The 19541-nt window shown below is 33.9% G+C and overlaps 1 protein-coding gene and 1 pseudogene across 1 annotated transcript; both read left to right on the top strand.

Annotated features, from left to right (window-relative positions):
- The first annotated feature begins 8122 nt into the window (after nucleotides 1–8122).
- Nucleotides 8123–8869, top strand: LOC148927371 (secreted RxLR effector protein 161 pseudogene; annotated as a pseudogene).
- Nucleotides 8870–13481: 4612 nt separating this feature from the next.
- LOC125196307 (metal transporter Nramp2-like) lies at nucleotides 13482–17049 on the top strand. The gene is made up of 4 exons (XM_048094764.2): nucleotides 13482–14275; nucleotides 15070–15206; nucleotides 15331–15983; nucleotides 16427–17049. The coding sequence occupies exons 1-4, from the start codon at nucleotides 13647–13649 to the stop codon at nucleotides 16649–16651; spliced, it is 1644 nt and encodes a 547-aa protein (XP_047950721.1). The 5' UTR covers nucleotides 13482–13646; the 3' UTR covers nucleotides 16652–17049.
- The last annotated feature ends 2492 nt before the right edge of the window (nucleotides 17050–19541 follow it).

Genomic DNA, 19541 nt, shown 5'->3' on the forward strand with positions numbered 1-19541 from the left:
TAATCATTAGGAAAATTTACAAATTCCTTTTATATATCCATTTTTCCACTAATGTTATACTATATGCTATGGGGATGTGTTATATTGTTAATCCACCCTTAAATTGTTAATTATAACTAAATGATAGACATTAAATCATTAAATCAAGGTACGAGATCATTAAGCCACGAGTACCAATATAGTGCAAAAAAAATGTCAATTAAGGGTATTAAGAGCACTAGCAGTGGACAGTGGTTACCTCTCTCCGGAGCCCATCTCAGGGCCTATCTCCATTTTCTCCTGCCACGTCAGCAAGCTCATCTCAGAGCCTATCTCCCTACAATGAGAGCCCATTCCAGAGCCTATCTCAAAGCTCATCTCATTTCCACATCATCATTATTTTAATATTTCTCTTTTAATTGTTTGTGTAATTAAAAGATAACATAATATATGACAAAAAATAAACTTTATTTAAAAACGAAAGAAAACATAAATAAAACATCCAACATTAAAAAAACAAAAAAAAAAAGATAAAAACATAAAAAACAACGGAAATTGAAATTGAAACTAAGATTGGATTGGGAAAATGTGAATTGATGGGTGATGAAGCATACATAGTGGATTAAAAATTTATTAAAATTTATAAAAAAAATTAAAAAATAAAAAGGAATATCGGTTCCATGATCGGCCCGAGTTCCCGCAATGGAGGCACATCGCAGGGCCGATATGAGCATCGGCTCAGCCAATTACACATGACAATTTATAGACTATTAGAGCTCCAAACTTCTTTAGTCTTAGAATAGTTGTAGTCAGCAATTAAAGGATGAGTTAGCAATTTATCACACCCCATAATATGCTATAAGTATTATATTCAGTGTTACCCAAAAATATAAACATTAAAAAATTTAAATATAAATATATTTTAATCTTATAAACATCTCTTGTTTAAGTAAAAACTATTCCTTGCAACTATCTTTATATATTTGAGTTGATAGTGAATAATTACTCCATCCGTCCTTAATAATTCGTCATCATTTGACCCGGCACGGGTTTTAAGAAATATTATAGAAATTGGGTTGAAAAAGTTGGTAGCATGTGAGTCCTATTTTTATAAATTAATTTTATAATAAAATGTGATTGTAAATGAGTTAGTGGAATGTAGGAACCACTACTAAAAATGATAAAATTGAAAGGTGACAAATTTTTAGGGATAGACGAAAAAGGAAATATGTGATAAATTTTCAGGGACAGAGGGAAGTACAAAATTTAATATAAAATTGATAAAATACTAAGAGATAGAAAAATATAATTTAAATATTATCTATAAATATATAAAGTCACGAGTTTTTGGCAAGATAATTTTGGCGCCCCACTTAATTAAATGTTGCCAAAAGTTTATTTCTTTTTATTTGACGTTATCTTAAAATATTATATCACTATCTTTTGATCATGCAATACACTAATATACACCAAATATGATAAATATAATTACTACCCAATGAATAAAAATGTTTTGCACATTGGATAATGTGATAAATATATTTATACAATTTGCTTTATATTTATTGACAATAACAAGTTGATGTGAATGGACAAGAAAAAAAAGTAAACTGACATTTTGCAATGAAATAAAAAAAAGTGATTGACAGCTCTAATTTACGAAAATGAAAAATGATAAGAAAATACTATTCCATGAAGATAATCTAAGAGTGTCCACTATAAGGGAGCCGCGGCCGGGCCACGGGAGAGCCGCGAGCCGTGGCTCCCTATAGTAACTGGGGTGGGCAGCCGCCGCGGGGGGGGGGGGGGGGGGGGGGGGGGTTGGACACGGGAGCGCCACGATCGTGGCCCGGCCGCGGCTCCTGGGCGGGAGCCGTGGCCCTCCTATTGTATTGGCCACGAGCCGCGGCTCTCCATATTTTTTGATTTTTTTTTAAATTCTATAAGTATACACATTTTTTTACCTCATTCCTACACAAATTCTATAAATATACCCGTTTTTAATTAAAATATACACAAAAATGAAAAAAATAAATTATTTGGTGGCTTGGGCATGTCCACTATAGTGTAAAACATGGGCGTTGGTGGCCCGACCATGATTTTATGGCTTGGCCACGTTCACTTCACATGCCAAAATAAGCTTCCAAGTCCAAGAGAAGATATGATTTTTTTCAATTAGAACAATCTAAAATACACAAGTTTATCAGCAAAATTGACCATTGGTTAAACAACAAGCACAGTTAGTTATTTAGAATGCAATGACCGCTATACATGTACAACACATTGAATTAGTGTACTACTCCCTCCGTCCAAAAATAAGAGTTCCGTTTTTCTATTTTAGTCCGTCCGTGAATAAGAGTCCGATTTAATTTTACCATAAATGGTAATAGGGTCCCACCTTCCACTAACTCATTCCACTCACATTTCATTTAAAACTAATGTATACAAGTGGGACCCTTATTCCACTAATTTTTTTCTATCCATTTTTTTTAACATTTCTTAAAACTCGTGCCGCCCATGAATGAGACTGACTCCTAATGGCGGACGGAGGGAGTAACTACTGACAAAGATTTGGGCCTCTATAAATACCATGATAATACAGCCATGACGAATTTACAAATACAATTAAACTTTTCTCTCCCATTCTAATATACTTGGTTATTCATGTTCATTGACATGTTTCTCATCTTACTTCAATTTATATTTTTCTTAGTGTGTTGTCTTATGTTTTGTTATTTTATTCACAAATAACTTATACAACATCTTCATGACATTTTTGCAGTCACCTGTAAATAATAGAGCAAAAGGGGAACGTGTGAGAAGCTATGAAGAGAAGAAGACACCAATACCTCATCATGTGAAAATGGTATGACTAAATATTTCTAGTCAATAAATTCTAAATAGTACAATTGTTGAGCCATGCAGGTCAGATATTAAGTTGGCAAAAAAGAGAATGAGAGGAGTAGAAGTGCAGAAGAGTAGAGAAAGAAGAGAAGAACAGTGAGTAATAGTATCATATACAAAAGATTTTGACAGTTAAATTTTTTTACTAACAATATTTTCCAGTGAATCTGCACTTATAAAAATGGCAAGAAAGCAAATGATAAGGAGGTCGACCAAAAAAGAAGGAAAAATTCAAAAGAAAAACGAATTCAGTGTCCATACCTCCTCAAAAACTTACACGCATTTATGTAATTTAGGTTTGACAGAAACAAAAATAAGTTTTCACATGGTTAAAAGGTATGAGCCTAATATTGCGAGAAGAATGATCACCTTGGACAGATTTAAGGAGTTGGAACTGTTGGCAATCACACGTCCAGATGAGGCTGCTACTAACGCCAACCAATCCATCTGAAGCTCATTGAATGTAGGCATGTGATCAACAACGATTAAATGTGTAAGAATATTTATATTCTTATATGACCTATGTATCTATTGGTTTAAATTAAAGTTCAAGTTTAAAATATTGATAGTTAAAAGGGATTCTAATATTAAAGACGACACTGTAATGGATCGGTTTCGATTAAAGAATTAGAATCGGGTGTATTGATAACCCTCCTCTTTTACCTCTAATTATAGTGTTACAAATATAATATATTATATATATATATATTATATGAAAAGAATACAAATATATGTATGTATGAATTGATTATATATGTGTGTGTTGTCGTACATGCACTAAAGTTGATTATATATTATTATGGCAGTTATTATAGATTAACTGTAATATATATAATTATTGCATGTATATGAATGAATATAGACGTGCATAAGTGTATTGTGAAGAATTAGTTTCTAATCAGTTTCAAAACTAATTCTACCGAATCGGCTTGTCGATTTCCATATTAAAGTAGTATGATTTCCTAATGGGAAGACACCTCCGTTGGTCCCTTCACGAAGAGGCACTTATTGCCTATATAAAGAGATGGTGTGTGCATGAAATAAACACACCAACAAATAACATATACACACATATATAGTTATATACAATATATATAGAAAAGTGCTCTTGATTCTTTGTCCATTAAAGGAATCAAATAAGAAAGCTTGAGGTCAAGGAGAGGAGAATCATCAAAGGTGGATTCAACATCTTCTTCAAAACAAGAAAAGCATGGATGGAGGTTAGTGATCTATCTCCACTTTATAGTCTATGTGTTGTGGTTGAATTAATTCAAATCTAGAATTAGATTTCATTATCGAAATCATTAAAGTTGAAATATGGCTTACAGTTGGTATCAGAGCCAATCTAGATTTGGTTAATTCACCATTTATGTGATTTCAAAATCGAAATTTGAATGGTCATGGATTTTTTGATTTTGATTAAATATGCTTCCGCTTATGTGTTGGGTAATTGTTTTATGAAATATTAAAATATTAGGATATTCTACCCATTAAAGATTTCAATATTTAAATAATATATAACTTGTTTATCACCAAAGTGGTCTTGTTATATTGTATTTATTTATTGAAAATGATAAATGTTAGTTAATTTATCATGATTAAAGAGATGCTATGAATGACATAAAAGTTTGATTGATCAATTAAATTATTATTTATTATCATTTATATGCTTGGAGATCACCCAAAGGTGGATCATTGTATATATTTAATAATACGAAAGGGATTAATCATGTATACTATGTGTCTTATGTAGTATGTATACCCAAAGGCAGCATGCTTATTTGATATATGTATGATTTGATTAATTGTTAAAGTACTATGATTTTAGCATCGTTGAAAGTATGTGTATTTAAGTATTGCCCAAAGGTTACATGAATGCATGTTATTTAAGGTATTACTGTTTATGAATCTGTATTAAGGACTCAAGCACTAATAGATAAGTATGTATAAATGTTGCAGCCTCAGCGAATTTGTATGCATCTGCAAACTCTGTCATTAAATTCAATGGGCAAAACTATGGTGAATGGTCTGAACAGATCCGGTTTTCACTGGGTGTAATGGCGTTGGACCATGCCATACTAACAGAAGATGAACCTTCAGCCATAACAGATGAGAGCTCCGAAACTGAAAAGTCTCAACATGAGACTTGGGAGCGATCTAACCGGTTGAGCTTGAATCTTATGAGGATGACGATGGCAGAAAATTTTAAGCCATTGATGCCCAAGACAGAAAGTGCAAGGGAATTAATTGAGAAAATTAAGGAGTGTTCACAATCTGAATTGGCTGATAAGTCAATTGTAGGAAGCTTAATGAGTGAACTTAGTACAAAGAAGTTTGACTGGTCACAACCAATTCATGATCATGTGACAAACATGTCTAACTTGGCGGCAAAGCTAACGACCTTGGGAATGGAGGTTCATGAGCAATTTCTGGTCCAATTTATCATGAACTCCCTACCTATTGAATTTAGCCAGTTCCAGGTGAATTATAACACCATCAAAGATAAATGGGACTTTAAGGAATTAAAGGCTATGTTGGTTCAAGAGGAAGGGAGATTAAAGAAGATGAATGGTCAAGTTGCGAATCTCATAGGTCATGGAGGTGCTAGCTCCAGTAAAGGAAAATCAAGTAAGAAGGACAAGAAGAAGGATAAATCTTTTCTGAAAGGTCCGGAGAAGAAAATCCAAAAGGAAAGGAAGTGTTTCTTTTGCAGGGAAACGGGACACTTCAAGAAAGATTGTCCTAAAAGGAAGGCCTGGTTTAATAAGAAAGGTAAACATAATACTCTTGTTTGCTTTGAATTGAATCTTATTGAAGTGCCTAATAATACTTGGTGGTTAGATTCTGGTGCTACAACTCATGTGTCTCATATTAAACAGGGATTCAGTTCGATCCAACCTATAAAAGGGGTTGAACAATATTTGTTCATGGGAAATAGGATGAAAGCACTGATTGAAGGCATTGGGACCTACAGATTGATCTTGGACACAAGATGTCATGTAGATCTTATAGATTGTCTTTATGTACCTGAATGTGCTAGAAATCTTGTTTCTGTAAGTAGATTGGATGATTTAGGTTTTAAAGTTAAGATTGTAAATGGTGTATTCTCTTTGTACCGAAACGATTACTTTTATGGTAGTGGTACTTTGTATGATTCACTTTATAGATTCAATCTTGATGCAAAATTTCGTGAATCCTTATTTAATGTTGAAAGTCGAGGCATTAAGCGTAATGCGTCAAGTGAAAGTTCGGCTTACTTGTGGCATCAAAGATTAGGTCATATTTCTAAAGAAAGGATTATGAGGTTGGTAAAGAATGAAATTCTTCCTCGATTGGATATTAGTGACCTAAATATGTGTGTAGATTGCATTAAAGGAAAGCAAATTAAACACATTGTAAAGAAATCAGCCACGAGAAGCACTCAGCTTCTTGAGTTAATACATACTGATATATGTGGTCCTTTTGATGCTCCTTCGTGGGATGGTCGAAAATACTTTATCACATTTATTGACGATTACTCACGTTATGGTTACATATATCTACTGCATGAAAAATCTGAGTCAGTGAATGTGCTGAAAATATTCATTGACGAGGTGGAAAGACAGTTAGATAGAAAAGTTAAAATTGTGAGATCGGATAGAGGTGGTGAGTTCTATGGAAAGTATAATGAGACTGGACAATGTCCGGGCCCATTTGCAAAGTTACTCGAAAGTAGAGGCATTTGTGCACAGTATACAATGCCCGGTACTCCGCAACAGAATGGTGTAGCGGAGAGGCGGAATCGTACATTGATGGAAATGGTTAGAAGTATGTTAAGTGGTTGTACTTTACCCCTTTCATTGTGGATTTATGCTTTAAACACTGCAACTTATATGCTTAATCGGGTTCCTAGTAAGGCAGTTCCTAAGACACCTTTTGAACTGTGGACGGGAAGGAAACCTAGCTTAAGGCATATTCGTATTTGGGGTTGCCCAGCAGAAGTAATGTTGTATAATCCACATGAAAAGAAACTTGATTCAAGGACCGTCAGTGGATTTTTCATTGGCTATCCGGACAAATCAAAGGGGTATACTTTTTATTGTCCTAACCATAGTACGAGAATAGTTGAGACGGGAAATGCTAGGTTCATTGAAAACGGGGAAATTAGTGGGAGTGGTGAACCTAGAAAGGTGGATATTCAAGAAATCCACGATAAGGTTCATCCACATGTTGTTGCACCAAATATTATTGTTCCTATTGTATCACAATCAAATGACACAATAGAACAACATGATAATGTGCAAAACTCACTAACCGAAAATGAAGTAATTGAACCTGTTACAATTCAAGAAGCGAATAGTGAACCACAAGAAACTTTGAGGCGATCGGTAAGGGAAAGAAGATCTGTCATTTCAAATGACTATGTGGTTTACAGTATTGAAAGTGAATGTGACTTAAGCCTTGATGAAGATCCAATCTCATTCCGACAAGCCATGGAAAGTGAAGATTCTGAAAAGTGGTTGATTGCCGCAAAAGATGAAATAAAATCTATGGGTGATAACAAAGTTTGGGACTTAGTAGAATTGCCTAAAGGTTTTTAAACCATTGGTTCTAAATGGATTTTTAAAACATAACGTGATTCGAAAGGTAACATCGAAAGATACAAGGCTCGCCTTGTTGCTAAAGGCTTCACCCAAAAGGATGGCATTGACTATAAAGAAACCTTCTCTCCAGTTGCAAAGAAGGATTCTTTAAGAATTGTTTTGGCTTTGGTGGCTCATTATGATCTCGAGCTACACCAAATGGATGTAAAGACCGCCTTTCTAAATGGAGAACTTGAAGAGGAAGTTTATATGAACCAGCCCGAAGGATTTTGGCAACGGGACAAGAACACTTAGTATGTAAGTTGAGGAAGTCAATATATGGACTAAAACAAGCTTCTAGACAATGGTATATAAAGTTTAATGATATCATTGTATCATATGGTTTTGTAGAGATCATTGTTGATCGATATATCTATGTAAAAATCAGTGGGAGTAAGTTTATAATTTTAGTCTTATATGTTAATGATATTTTGCTTGCTGCAAATGACATGGGTATGTTACATGATGTGAAGAAATATCTCTCTAAGAACTTTGAAATGAAAGATATGGGAGATGCATCTTATGTGATCGGAATAAAAATATTTCAAGATAAGTCACAAGGATTATTAAGTTTATCTTGGAAAGGATATATCAATAAGATTTTAGAGAGATATAGAATGGAAAAGTGCTCTGTAGGGATTGCTCCAATTCAGAAGGGAGACAAGTTTAGTAAAATGCAATGTCCTAAAAATGAATTGGAGCGTAAGGAAATGGAAAGAATTCCATATGCATCAGTGGTTGGGAGTTTGAACTATGTTCAAACATGTACGCGACCAGATATCACCTTTGCGGTTGGTATGTTTGGTCGATATCAAAGTAATCCCGGAATGGATCACTGGAAGGCTGCAAAGAAAGTCCTCAGGTACTTGCAAGGCACTAAAGAGCACATGCTTACGTATAGAAGATCCGATAATCTAGAGGTCATTGGATATTCAGATTCAGACTATGCCGGGTGCGTTGATAGTAGAAAATCGACGTTTGGCTACTTGTTCCTTTTAGCCGAGGGGGCAGTATCATGGAAAAGTGGAAAGCAGTCTGTCATTGCTACTTCCACTATGGAAGCCGAATTTGTGGCATGCTTTGAGGCCACTGTTCACGAATTGTGGTTGCGGAACTTTATTTCAGGGCTTAAAATTGTCGACTCTATAGCTAGGCCGCTGAAAATATATTGTGATAATTCCGCAGCTATCTTCTTTTCAAAGAATGATAAGTACTCGAAAGGGGCTAAGCACATGGAGCTAAAATACTTATCTGTTAAAGAAGAAGTGCAGAAACAAAGAGTGTTCTTTGAGCATATTAGGACGGATATGATGGTAGCGGATCCGTTAACTAAAGGACTACCAAAATGTTTATTGGCCATGTAGAGCGTATGGGTATTATAGATAAAGCCTTGCTATTTTAGTTGTATTATGCTTGTAAAGTGTAAGACACTTTGAATTCAATAAAACTTATGTTTCTGTTTATTAAATATGTTATCATTATAGTTTGTATACAATTATGGTTGTTGGATAACATATGATGAATTGAGAATAAAAGTTCATCTCAATGAAAGGACAATGTAAAGTTGGAATTGATTTGTGATACATGGAAGGAATCATGTCGCTTAATGATGTGTGACCGCCATGATTCGATCAATTCTAATTTTATCATGGTATTTAAAGGATATTTTGAACTTGATATAAAAGTGCGCATTATGGTTATTAAACCATCAAGACGATACAAAGGTCAAGTGGGAGAATGTAAGAATATTTATATTCTTATATGACCTATGTATCTATTGGTTTAAATTAAAGTTCAAGTTTAAAATATTGATAGTTAAAAGGGATTCTAATATTAAAGACGACACTGTAATGGATCGGTTTCGATTAAAGAATTAGAATCGGGTGTATTGATAACCCTCCTCTCTTACCTCTAATTATAGTGTTACAAATATAATATTATATATATATATATATATTATATGAAAAGAATACAAATATATGTACGTATGAATTGATTATATATGTGTGTGTTGTCGTACATGCACTAAAGTTGATTATATATTATTATGGCAGTTATTATAGATTAACTGTTATATATATAATTATTGCATGTATATGAATGAATATAGACGTGCATAAGTGTATTGTGAAGAATTAGTTTCTAATCAGTTTCAAACTGATTCTACCGAATCGGCGTGTCGATTTCCATATTAAAGTAGTATGGTTTCCTAATGGGAAGACACCTCCGTTGGTCCCTTCACGAAGAGTCACTTATTGCCTATATAAAGAGATGGTGTGTGCATGAAATAAACACACCAACAAATAACATATACACACATATATAGTTATATATAATATATATAGAAAAGTGCTCTTGATTCTTTGTCCATTAAAGGAATCAAATAAGAAAGCTTGAGGTCAAGGAGAGGAGAATCATCAAAGGTGGATTCAACATCTTCTTCAAAACAAGAAAAGCATGGATGGAGGTTAGTGATCTATCTCCACTTTATAGTCTATGTGTTGTGGTTGAATTAATTCAAATCTAGAATTAGATTTCATTATCGAAATCATTAAAGTTGAAATATGGCTTACAGAATGATCTAATTGTGAATGAGAATTTCTAGATTTTAATGTTGAAAACATGTGATAAGGATCAATCCAAAATATGGTCAGACCACATGCCCATAAATCACTTTTTGAAAATAAGAACATAATATCTAGATTGAAATATAAAATGGTTATGTACAAATAAAAATACAAAAAAAATATAATAATGAGTGTTGATTTGCAGTAAAAAATGGAGTAGTACAAAAAATAGTAAAACAAAAAATTGAAAATATAACATAGAAAGGATGGGACATAAATTTCTCCAATCTGAACAAACATAAAAAACAAACACGGAAAAATAATACTGGTAGAAAATAAATTTGAACAATCGTGCTATCCCCGATAAAATCAAATTTTTATAAACGAAGAACAGTTCTTCCTGCGAAAATCATCCTAAAAAATTGACTTTTTTCAAAATGTAGAAATGGAACTCGAGAAATACATTAGATAAATAGTTTAAAAACTGGATGCTATCACGATTTTTTATTTTTAGGCAGATTCTTTATCCATTGTAATTAAATTGGTAATTGCAAAATTTTAAAAGGAAATGAAATATGATAACGGTTGAAAATATAAGTAAGATCGTGAAATGAAAGAGTGTTAAAACAAAGTAAAAAAAGAAAGAGGTAGAAGAGGCCTGGTGAATAATTTCAAAGGAGGCACTGCTCTGTGGGAGAGTCTGGAATTAGAAAAGAGGGTGCCGTTTAAACTCTTAAATTTTGACATTTACTTACTTCATTAACTTTACCCTAAAATTCTGTACATCTAAAAAGGACCGATTTTAATTTTTTAAGTCCAATTATTCAGTAAAGAATTAGTAGTAATTAATATAAGTAATATACTAATACTAATATTGCGTAACATAAATGGTGTCCGACAATTACTGAAATCTATTTTTTAAACATATTGATTACATCAAAATGGAATCCATTATTACTTACACATATCTATTTAATTATTTCAATTTGTAAATCTTTTATAACTCAATCTATCGATAATTTGTAGTACTATTAATCTTAAACTATATAAGAAAGATTGTTGGAAGAGAAGAATGGGAAACATAGTGTTATACGTCAAATTCAAATAGTGCTTCGGATGCAGCAAAAACAGTGTGACTTATTTACGAATTCCTTTTTGAATTTTCTATTTTAAATCTAATAATAATACTAATAATAATAAATAAATAAAAAAGGTATGCACAATAAAAGTAATTGTAATCATAAATATATACAAATTCTTCTACACTTAATTGTACTATATTACAATGATATGAATTTCTTATACTAAGAACGTATTTAATAACATAGTAATACCAAAATTTATTATATGGAAATATTGAGAAATACTAAGATGGGGAATAATGGAGAAGAAGAGAGGACGGCACATGAATTACGTTTCAATGTATTAAATGTTGATGCATCAAATTGGATGCTAAATGACCTTCACTAAGTAATATTTGGGTTAAATATTTTGTTAAAAGTCTAATTTAAATATGCCAAGTGAATTTTCAAATTTTAAAAAATCAAAATTTATATTAAATGAATTAGTTATATAATTGAAAAATATTAATAATACAATTTATTCATTTATTCAAATTGTATAAATTTTTATTAACTATACTTTTTATTTTCTTATTTTTTTCGTATTATATACATGTTTCCTAACTATGAGTTTTTACTTTTATTTGAAATTTAAAAAATATTAGACTTGGTACGATTAATTTTTTATTTTGAAACTCTTCAAATATGTTAATTTATATTATATGTAATAAAGTTTCATTCTATATTTCCTCTTTGATTCTTAGTCACACATTTGCCTTTATTTGTATATCTTATTTTGATTAATACATGCATGTTCTTAAATATAAGCATCATTATCTCCTATTTGTCCTATGTTTTATTATATTTTACTCTACTCAAATCGGAAATTAAAATGTGTAAAATTGTTTGTCGAATGTGAAATATTTCATTTAGAGTGGATGAGAGAAATACATGTCCTTTTGTTATTGTTTATGATGTTTTGAATTGTTTATAATGTTATGAATATTTATTTTAATTAACATTTATTTTTAACTATAAACATTAGTATTATATACTCTTTATTTTTGTATTTCAATCTACTCTTAGAATTATTTGAAAATATTATTACTCGTGCATAGCACGGTTGATAATACTAGTTAGTGAAAAAATAGACTTAATTAGATATACATAGAAATTTAGCATAGATATGAAAATGAAAAATCTTGACTATTTTTCGAGGAGAATGAATAACATTTTGTCTAAGTTGTGAGTATTTTGATGAAATCTTTATCTATTGAAAATACAACAAAGAAGTATACTCCATTTTCTTTTAATTTGTTCAAATAAAATGTAAGAATACAATCTCTATCAAAGGTAGGGGTGGGAATACGGGTATCCGTGGATATCCGACCCGAAAAAACCGGGTACCCAAACTCGAAAATCACCTAAATGTCTATCCAAAACCCGACCCGATACATTTTCAGGTACTTCAATATCCGGCCCGGATATCCATATCCGACGTATCGGGTACCAAAATATCCGACTCTTTACTAATAAAAAAATTTAAATTTTATATATTAATATAACTATAAATATAGAAATATTCAAATTGACTCTTTAATGTTGCTTTTATTTTGCAGTATAAAACTATTAAAAAAAATGCGTCACTTTTATTTTAAAGTATATGATTATATTTATGGGGATTGATTATGCAATATGTAAGTAAAATAATAAAAGTTACACATTTAATTAAAATATAAAAACCACATGAGTTAGTTATGCAATATGTAAAATTTGAGAGTTTGGAGAAGTCGTGACCTAGAGTAAGAGAGATTGACTTATTTATATAAATTTAGAGAAAGTTAACCTAGTAAGTTGTAATTAGTAAATAAATTAGCCAGCTCTTGAAGCCAAAAATGGCTAAATCTAATATAAAAAATACTTTAAATAATAAATTGGATATTCGGGTATTCGATACACATTCGGGTTACCCAATACCCGATATATCTTAAATTTCAATACCCAAATCCATACCCAATCCTATAAAATTGGATATTGGGTATCCAATACCCGACGGATATTAGGTCGGGTACGGCTAAACCCAATACCCGATATCCGTATTCTCACCCCTAGTGAAAGGTATACTTTTTGAACAGACTCCACGTTTACATAGCAAATGACAAACATCCAGACTAGGAAAAATTCAATCAAAAGAGAGAGCCTCGTTATGACGACACTTTACCGCAAATTCTTCTAAACAATACTCCTACTTAAAAAATTAATTTGCATTCGCATAAATAAAAATAGTTACAATGGTTAAAAAGCAAAACCACTGAATTTAGCAACCACAAAGGGCAATGGTATGTTTCGAAATGACAATACCGCCCCGATGCTTTTATACTAATCTATAAATTCAGTAGCTTCGCCACTCCCTTCATCGAATCCGATTTCTCTCTCACGCGCCACCGCCTGCCACCGTAGGCACCACTGCGTCCAACCAAATAGATAAGCTCAGCCGCAATTCGGAGAATCCAATGAACTCAACCACCCCGCCAGACAACCATGCACCTCGGAATTCCCAATCAGAAGCGCAGCTGCTGCAAGCAGACGAGAACGAATCCCGCCGATTGCTGCCCCTATCCGCCTCGCCGAAATCCGACGCCGTTCCGATCCAATCCGAACTCGACGACGACGAGGAAGCGGCGTACGATGCGCGGCAGAAGATTCTGATCTCCGATTTCGAATTGGATACCCCCAATTACTCGGGGGCCCCGCCGTTCTCGTGGAAGAAGCTGTGGATGTTCACCGGTCCGGGGTTCCTCATGAGCATAGCGTTTCTAGATCCCGGGAATCTCGAGGGGGATCTTCAGGCCGGCGCCATTGCGGGATACTCCCTGCTGTGGCTGCTGATGTGGGCGACGGCGATGGGGCTGCTGATTCAGCTGCTGTCGGCGAGATTAGGGGTTGCCACGGGGCAGCACTTGGCGGAGCTCTGCCGCGATGAGTATCCGGATTGGGCGAGGATTGTGCTGTGGTTCATGGCGGAGGTGGCTCTGATTGGGGCTGATATTCAGGAGGTGATCGGAAGCGCCATTGCTATTCAGATTTTGAGCCGAGGGTTTCTTCCTCTCTGGGCTGGTGTTCTAATTACTGCTGCTGATTGGTAATTTCTTTTTCTGCACTCATTTAATCGATATTTTTGAAGTTTTTACTTGTGTGCCTAAAAAATTGAATTAGACAGCATAGGAGATTGAAGCTGGATAAAATCATATGGTAAAAAAAAACCGAATCTTTTGAGAAGGTAGAAATGTTAGTTTTACTACTCACTCCGTCCCATTAAAGATGACCCACTTTCCTTTTTGGTTTGTCCCAACTAAGAAGACCCATTACTTAAAATGGAAACCCCTTTTATCTCTACTTTATCCCCTCTCTCTTACTTTACTCTCTCCATTTAACACACAAAATAAAGTTGCATAAAATCCCATGCCGCCCAAGAAAGGGGTCATCTTCCTTGGGACGGAGGGAGTATTTTACTAACTTGTAACTCCAGAATATAATTTTTACTGCGATTTTTTTGGTAATTTTTGCTCTTTCAACGAAGTGTCTGTTAAGCTAGTTTGTCTTATGTGGAAACCACCATATGTTTTTTCATGCTTCTAACGTCACTAACTTTAGATTTGGGTGGAAATCGTATTCATTTCTGCATAATGGTTACTTTTGAAGTAGAATTTGTTATCTTCACACGTAGGATATTACCTTTATGCCTAATAAATTGGTTGCTGAGAGTGAGAAAGATCCAACCTTTTCCATATATTCTAGGCTAGAAATGTTCTTTTCTTGGGAAAAAGCAATATTTGGCTGGAAAGGGTGTTAGATTTAGTGCTACACACGTCTATCTGTTTGTCTGCTAGGTGATGAGTTGGTGACTGATATTTTTTGTCTGAAATTGCTTTACAGCTTTATATTTTTACTTCTTGAAAACTATGGAGTGAGGAAGTTGGAAGCTGTGTTTGCAGTTCTTATCTCAACTATGGGCCTATCATTTGCTTGGATGTTTGCTGATGCTAAGCCAAGCAGAAAGGAGCTTATAGTAGGTTAGAAGCTCTATCATGATCTCATTGCTCAAATCTGAAATGGGAAATTTATCTCATAGAAAATACTACTTAAAACATTTTAAAGGAATGACTTGGTCAAACTGTATAATCGTGCTCTTAACAGGTCTTTTGGTTCCACGGCTTAGTTCAAGAACTATCCGGCAGGCTGTGGGAGTTGTGGGTTGTGTGATAATGCCTCACAATGTGTTTTTGCACTCTGCTCTTGTACAATCAAGGAAAATTGACCCGGACAAGAAGGATCAGGTCCAAGAGGCGCTCAACTATTACTCTATCGAGTCCTCAGCTGCCCTCTTCGTCTCCTTCTTGATCAACTTATGTGTGACAACCGTGTTTGCTAAGGGTTTCAGTGGAAGCAAACAGGCAGAATATATAGGCCTAGTAAATGCAGGACAGTATCTAGAGGAGAAGTATGGTGGTGGTCTTTTTCCAATCCTCTACATATGGGGCATTGGGTTATTGGCAGCTGGGACGAGTAGTACAATAACTGGGACATATGCTGGACAATTCATAATGGGAGGTTTTCTCAATCTCCGTCTAAAGAAGTCACTAAGGGCCTTGATCACTCGAAGTTGTGCTATTGTACCAACTATAATAGTGGCATTGGTTTTTAACAAATCAGAATCATCCCTAGATATACTGAATGAGTGGCTCAACGTGCTACAGTCTATACAGATACCCTTTGCCCTTATCCCTCTTCTCACCTTGGTGTCGAAGGAACAACTTATGGGAGCATTCAAGATTGGACCTTTACTTGGGGTAAGTCAAAAATCCATTATCACCCTAATTCTATTGCAACTATTGGAATTTAGTGGGCCTTGGATAGTATATTCTCCAATCGTCTAATGCTAAAGTAACTCATCGACATGCCTTTTGAAAATTTGCTTTTAATGAGATATCGTGTTTTTCTATAGAAAATTATTGCATACGGTGTAACTCATCGACATGCCTTTTGAAAATATGCTTTTAATGAGATATCGTGTTTTTCGATAGAAATTATTTGCTTACGGTTAACAAAACATGACATTCTTATTGTGTGAAAGGAGACCCTTGGAGGCTTTTAATGTGACAAGAATTGAACAGTACAATGTTTTATCGACTTAACTGCTTAAATGCTAGTTTCTTGGTTGTTGAAATGCATGTCTCCTTAATTTTGAAGTTAGTATAACTGAAGTAGCTAATACACTGCTGTTGCACTGTAGAGGGCCGCGTGGACGGTGGCTGGGCTAGTGATGGTGATCAATGGATACCTTTTGCTCCACTTTTTCCTCTCCGAAGTCGATGGTTTGTTGATTGGATCCCTCGTCTCCACTGGCACTGCAGCGTACATTGCTTTCGTGGTATATCTCATTTCACGTAGCGACTGTGAGCTATCTAACTGGCTAAGCCGATTCATTCCCAATACATCTGCTTGTTGTGGTAATTAACTGAGCCAATACTTCTTTACTACTTTCGGGTTCTGGGAATTTGTCTGAGTGGAACCAACATCGAGGGGGTTCTTCCACAAGACGGTGTTTCTCTAACACGGTCCAGATTTGGTCGATCCCAAATGCTGACGTTTTGCACCTCCGAAATGTATATGAACATTGAAATAATTTAGAGCAGAACAAAGTGATGTTTTTCTGTTGATCCATCTAAAGAGAGAATAGGAAAAAAAAGGCGTATTTGTATATGCTGCAGCTAACGGTAGATCAATCATGTTGTAATCATAAATTCACCAATATTCATTTGTACTTTAATAATCTTGCAGAGGATGTATTAGTTCATTTTTATTCAATAATAAAGAATAAAAAAATAAAAAGAGTTTTAGTGAGTTCTAATCATATTTAAGGCAGCCTCTTTTCTTTTCTAGTCAAATTAAGCTTCGAAAAAATTCAAATGTGATGCCATTTTAAGAAAAAAAAATGTTTTATATTGATCAGTTATCTATCTCCCATCATAATATTTTCTTATATGATCACACACGAATAAATCCCTATCAAGACTCAAATCTCAACTACTACTAGAGTGAACTAAGAAAATTATTCGATGTGAGAAAGAGGAGAAAGATGACAAAAAAAGGCATTGGAGTTAGGTTGACAAGAGAAAGAGAAGAAGAAAAGAAGATAAAAACATTTTTATTCAAAAACATGCAGATGAGCCCAAATCAATTTCCAAATTAACACTGCTGAATTAGAAGTCTGTGACTTATAAAAGTGGAATTTGAACATCAAATTAACTACTGAATCCAAAGATTATTGATATAATTCTAAAATTTCAAACTTGTCAACTTGGATTTTATCCAGCATGAATATATTTCTACGATGCAACTTGCTAATGAAATCCAACATTGAGTGTAGCTAACAACTACCGAACACAATTATTTTAAAAAGTTCTACACCTAAGGGCACTCCCAATGGTCCGGCTAAAAACTCTCTTATTTCTCCCTAACTCCTGCCACATCAGCGCCACATCAGCACCATAATTTATCCCCAGTTTTTAGCCAACTTTTAGCCAACTGCTCCAATGGTTTCTCCCTTATTTCTCCCTTATTTCTCCCTAACTCAACATTTCATTTTTACATCATTAGTAATTTAATTGTTTTATTTTTGTATATAATAAAGCTAGGTAATTTAATTTATAAGACTAAACAAATAATAGTAATAAAGTTCGTTGTATTAAACACGAGTAAACATTACAACGACGAAAATTAATAAAAAAAAATAGTACAAGAATGGAAAAAAAAAATTCAAAGTAAAAAAATTCAAGAGAGAAAAGGGATGAGGATGGGGAGAGAATGAAGAGAAGGTGTGTATTTATAGGGGGGAAATTAAAAAAAAAAAACAAAAAATATTTTTATCGCCGAATTATCGCCCACAGTGGTCGGCGATAATTCGGCGATAATCCGGCGATGAATCGGGAGTTGGCGATGAATCGGGAGATTTAACGCCGAATTATCGCCGAATTCACCCCAACGCCCGGCGATAATCCGGCGATATTCGGCGATTTTTCGCCGACCCTAACGCCTAACCATTGGGAGTGCTCTAACGTGTATAAAAACAAAAATATAGTGTACATGCATACATTTACTTCTTCTTCTTCTTCTGACTTTTTAAAAGCTTATCAATATTTTTAGATAAAATAAATTATTGGCTATAAAAGTGTGCAATACTATACGTTAGTATATAATTAAAAATATTAACATGATAAGGTTTTTGGATGGTCAATGGCTGCTGGAATCTTAATCAATAACCTAAATTTATACAATAAGGTTATCTAACTACTAAATTTCATGCAATATGGAGTACTATATGTCTATATATAAATAAATTTAGTAAGACAGTAATACATCAGCAAATTAAGTCAAAATTAGTGCCCTAGGCGACAATATTGAGTGCTAGTCATTTTAAATTAAAAAATCTATTTTTATTGGCTGTTTATAAATTAAGAGACTTTGGTATGAATTTGTTGTATAAATAGGGTGAAATAATTAATCTTAATCAATAACTACTACTTTCATATATATAAATAAATTTAGTAAGACAGTAATACATCGGCAAGTTAAGTGATATTAGTGCCCTAGGGGGCAATATTGAGTGTCATTCATTTTAAATTAATAATTAAGAGACTTGGTAATGAATTTGTTTTATAAATAATGAAATTGGATTATTGTAGTTGCGCAACAAAAATGGTGGTGGTGCAAAGTGTGACAAATGAAGAGATTGCGCGTTATTGGAAGCAACGCCACATCCTAGAACAAGATCACCTCTTCGCCGCCCTCAAGGCTGCAGCTCCGAATCTCTCTGTATCTCTCTCTCATGCGCTCTTTCTATGTAACTCTTTTTCTCCTTAAATTCTCAAATTTCAATCAATTATAGGAGCGTGGTTACCTGCAATTCGAAGAGTCCTTGACGGAGAATGACGAGAGGAGTAAATCTGCGGGAGTGAAGGACTGGTAAGATCAACTTTGATTAATAAAATGAATTGTTGATGCATATATATGCAGGTGGACCAAGAGCAAATATGCATACCTGAACCAGCCAAGGATATGAGCTTCCCTTACTTAATATTCATTCAATTTCAAATCTGCTTCTCTTCTCAAATTCATATATCCACTAACCTAGCTTCCTACTCTATATATCTGCAGCTTCAATCTCTATTCCAACTGCATACACCTCTCTTCACGGGTGTTACACTAGTTTAGTTCATTTTAAAACCTAATTTGGCTATGAATTTGTATTATGTACATTTAATATTGAAATAAAATATAATGCAATGATTTTTATTTGGTCACTGTCATATTAATTTTTTTGGTTTCTAAAACTGATAAATATATAT

The sequence above is a fragment of the Salvia hispanica genome, chromosome 4 (assembly GCF_029641045.1).
Source record: "Salvia hispanica isolate PSC_SH4W2 chromosome 4, Shi_PSC_v1, whole genome shotgun sequence".
In the NCBI taxonomy this organism is placed as follows: Eukaryota; Viridiplantae; Streptophyta; class Magnoliopsida; order Lamiales; family Lamiaceae; genus Salvia; species Salvia hispanica.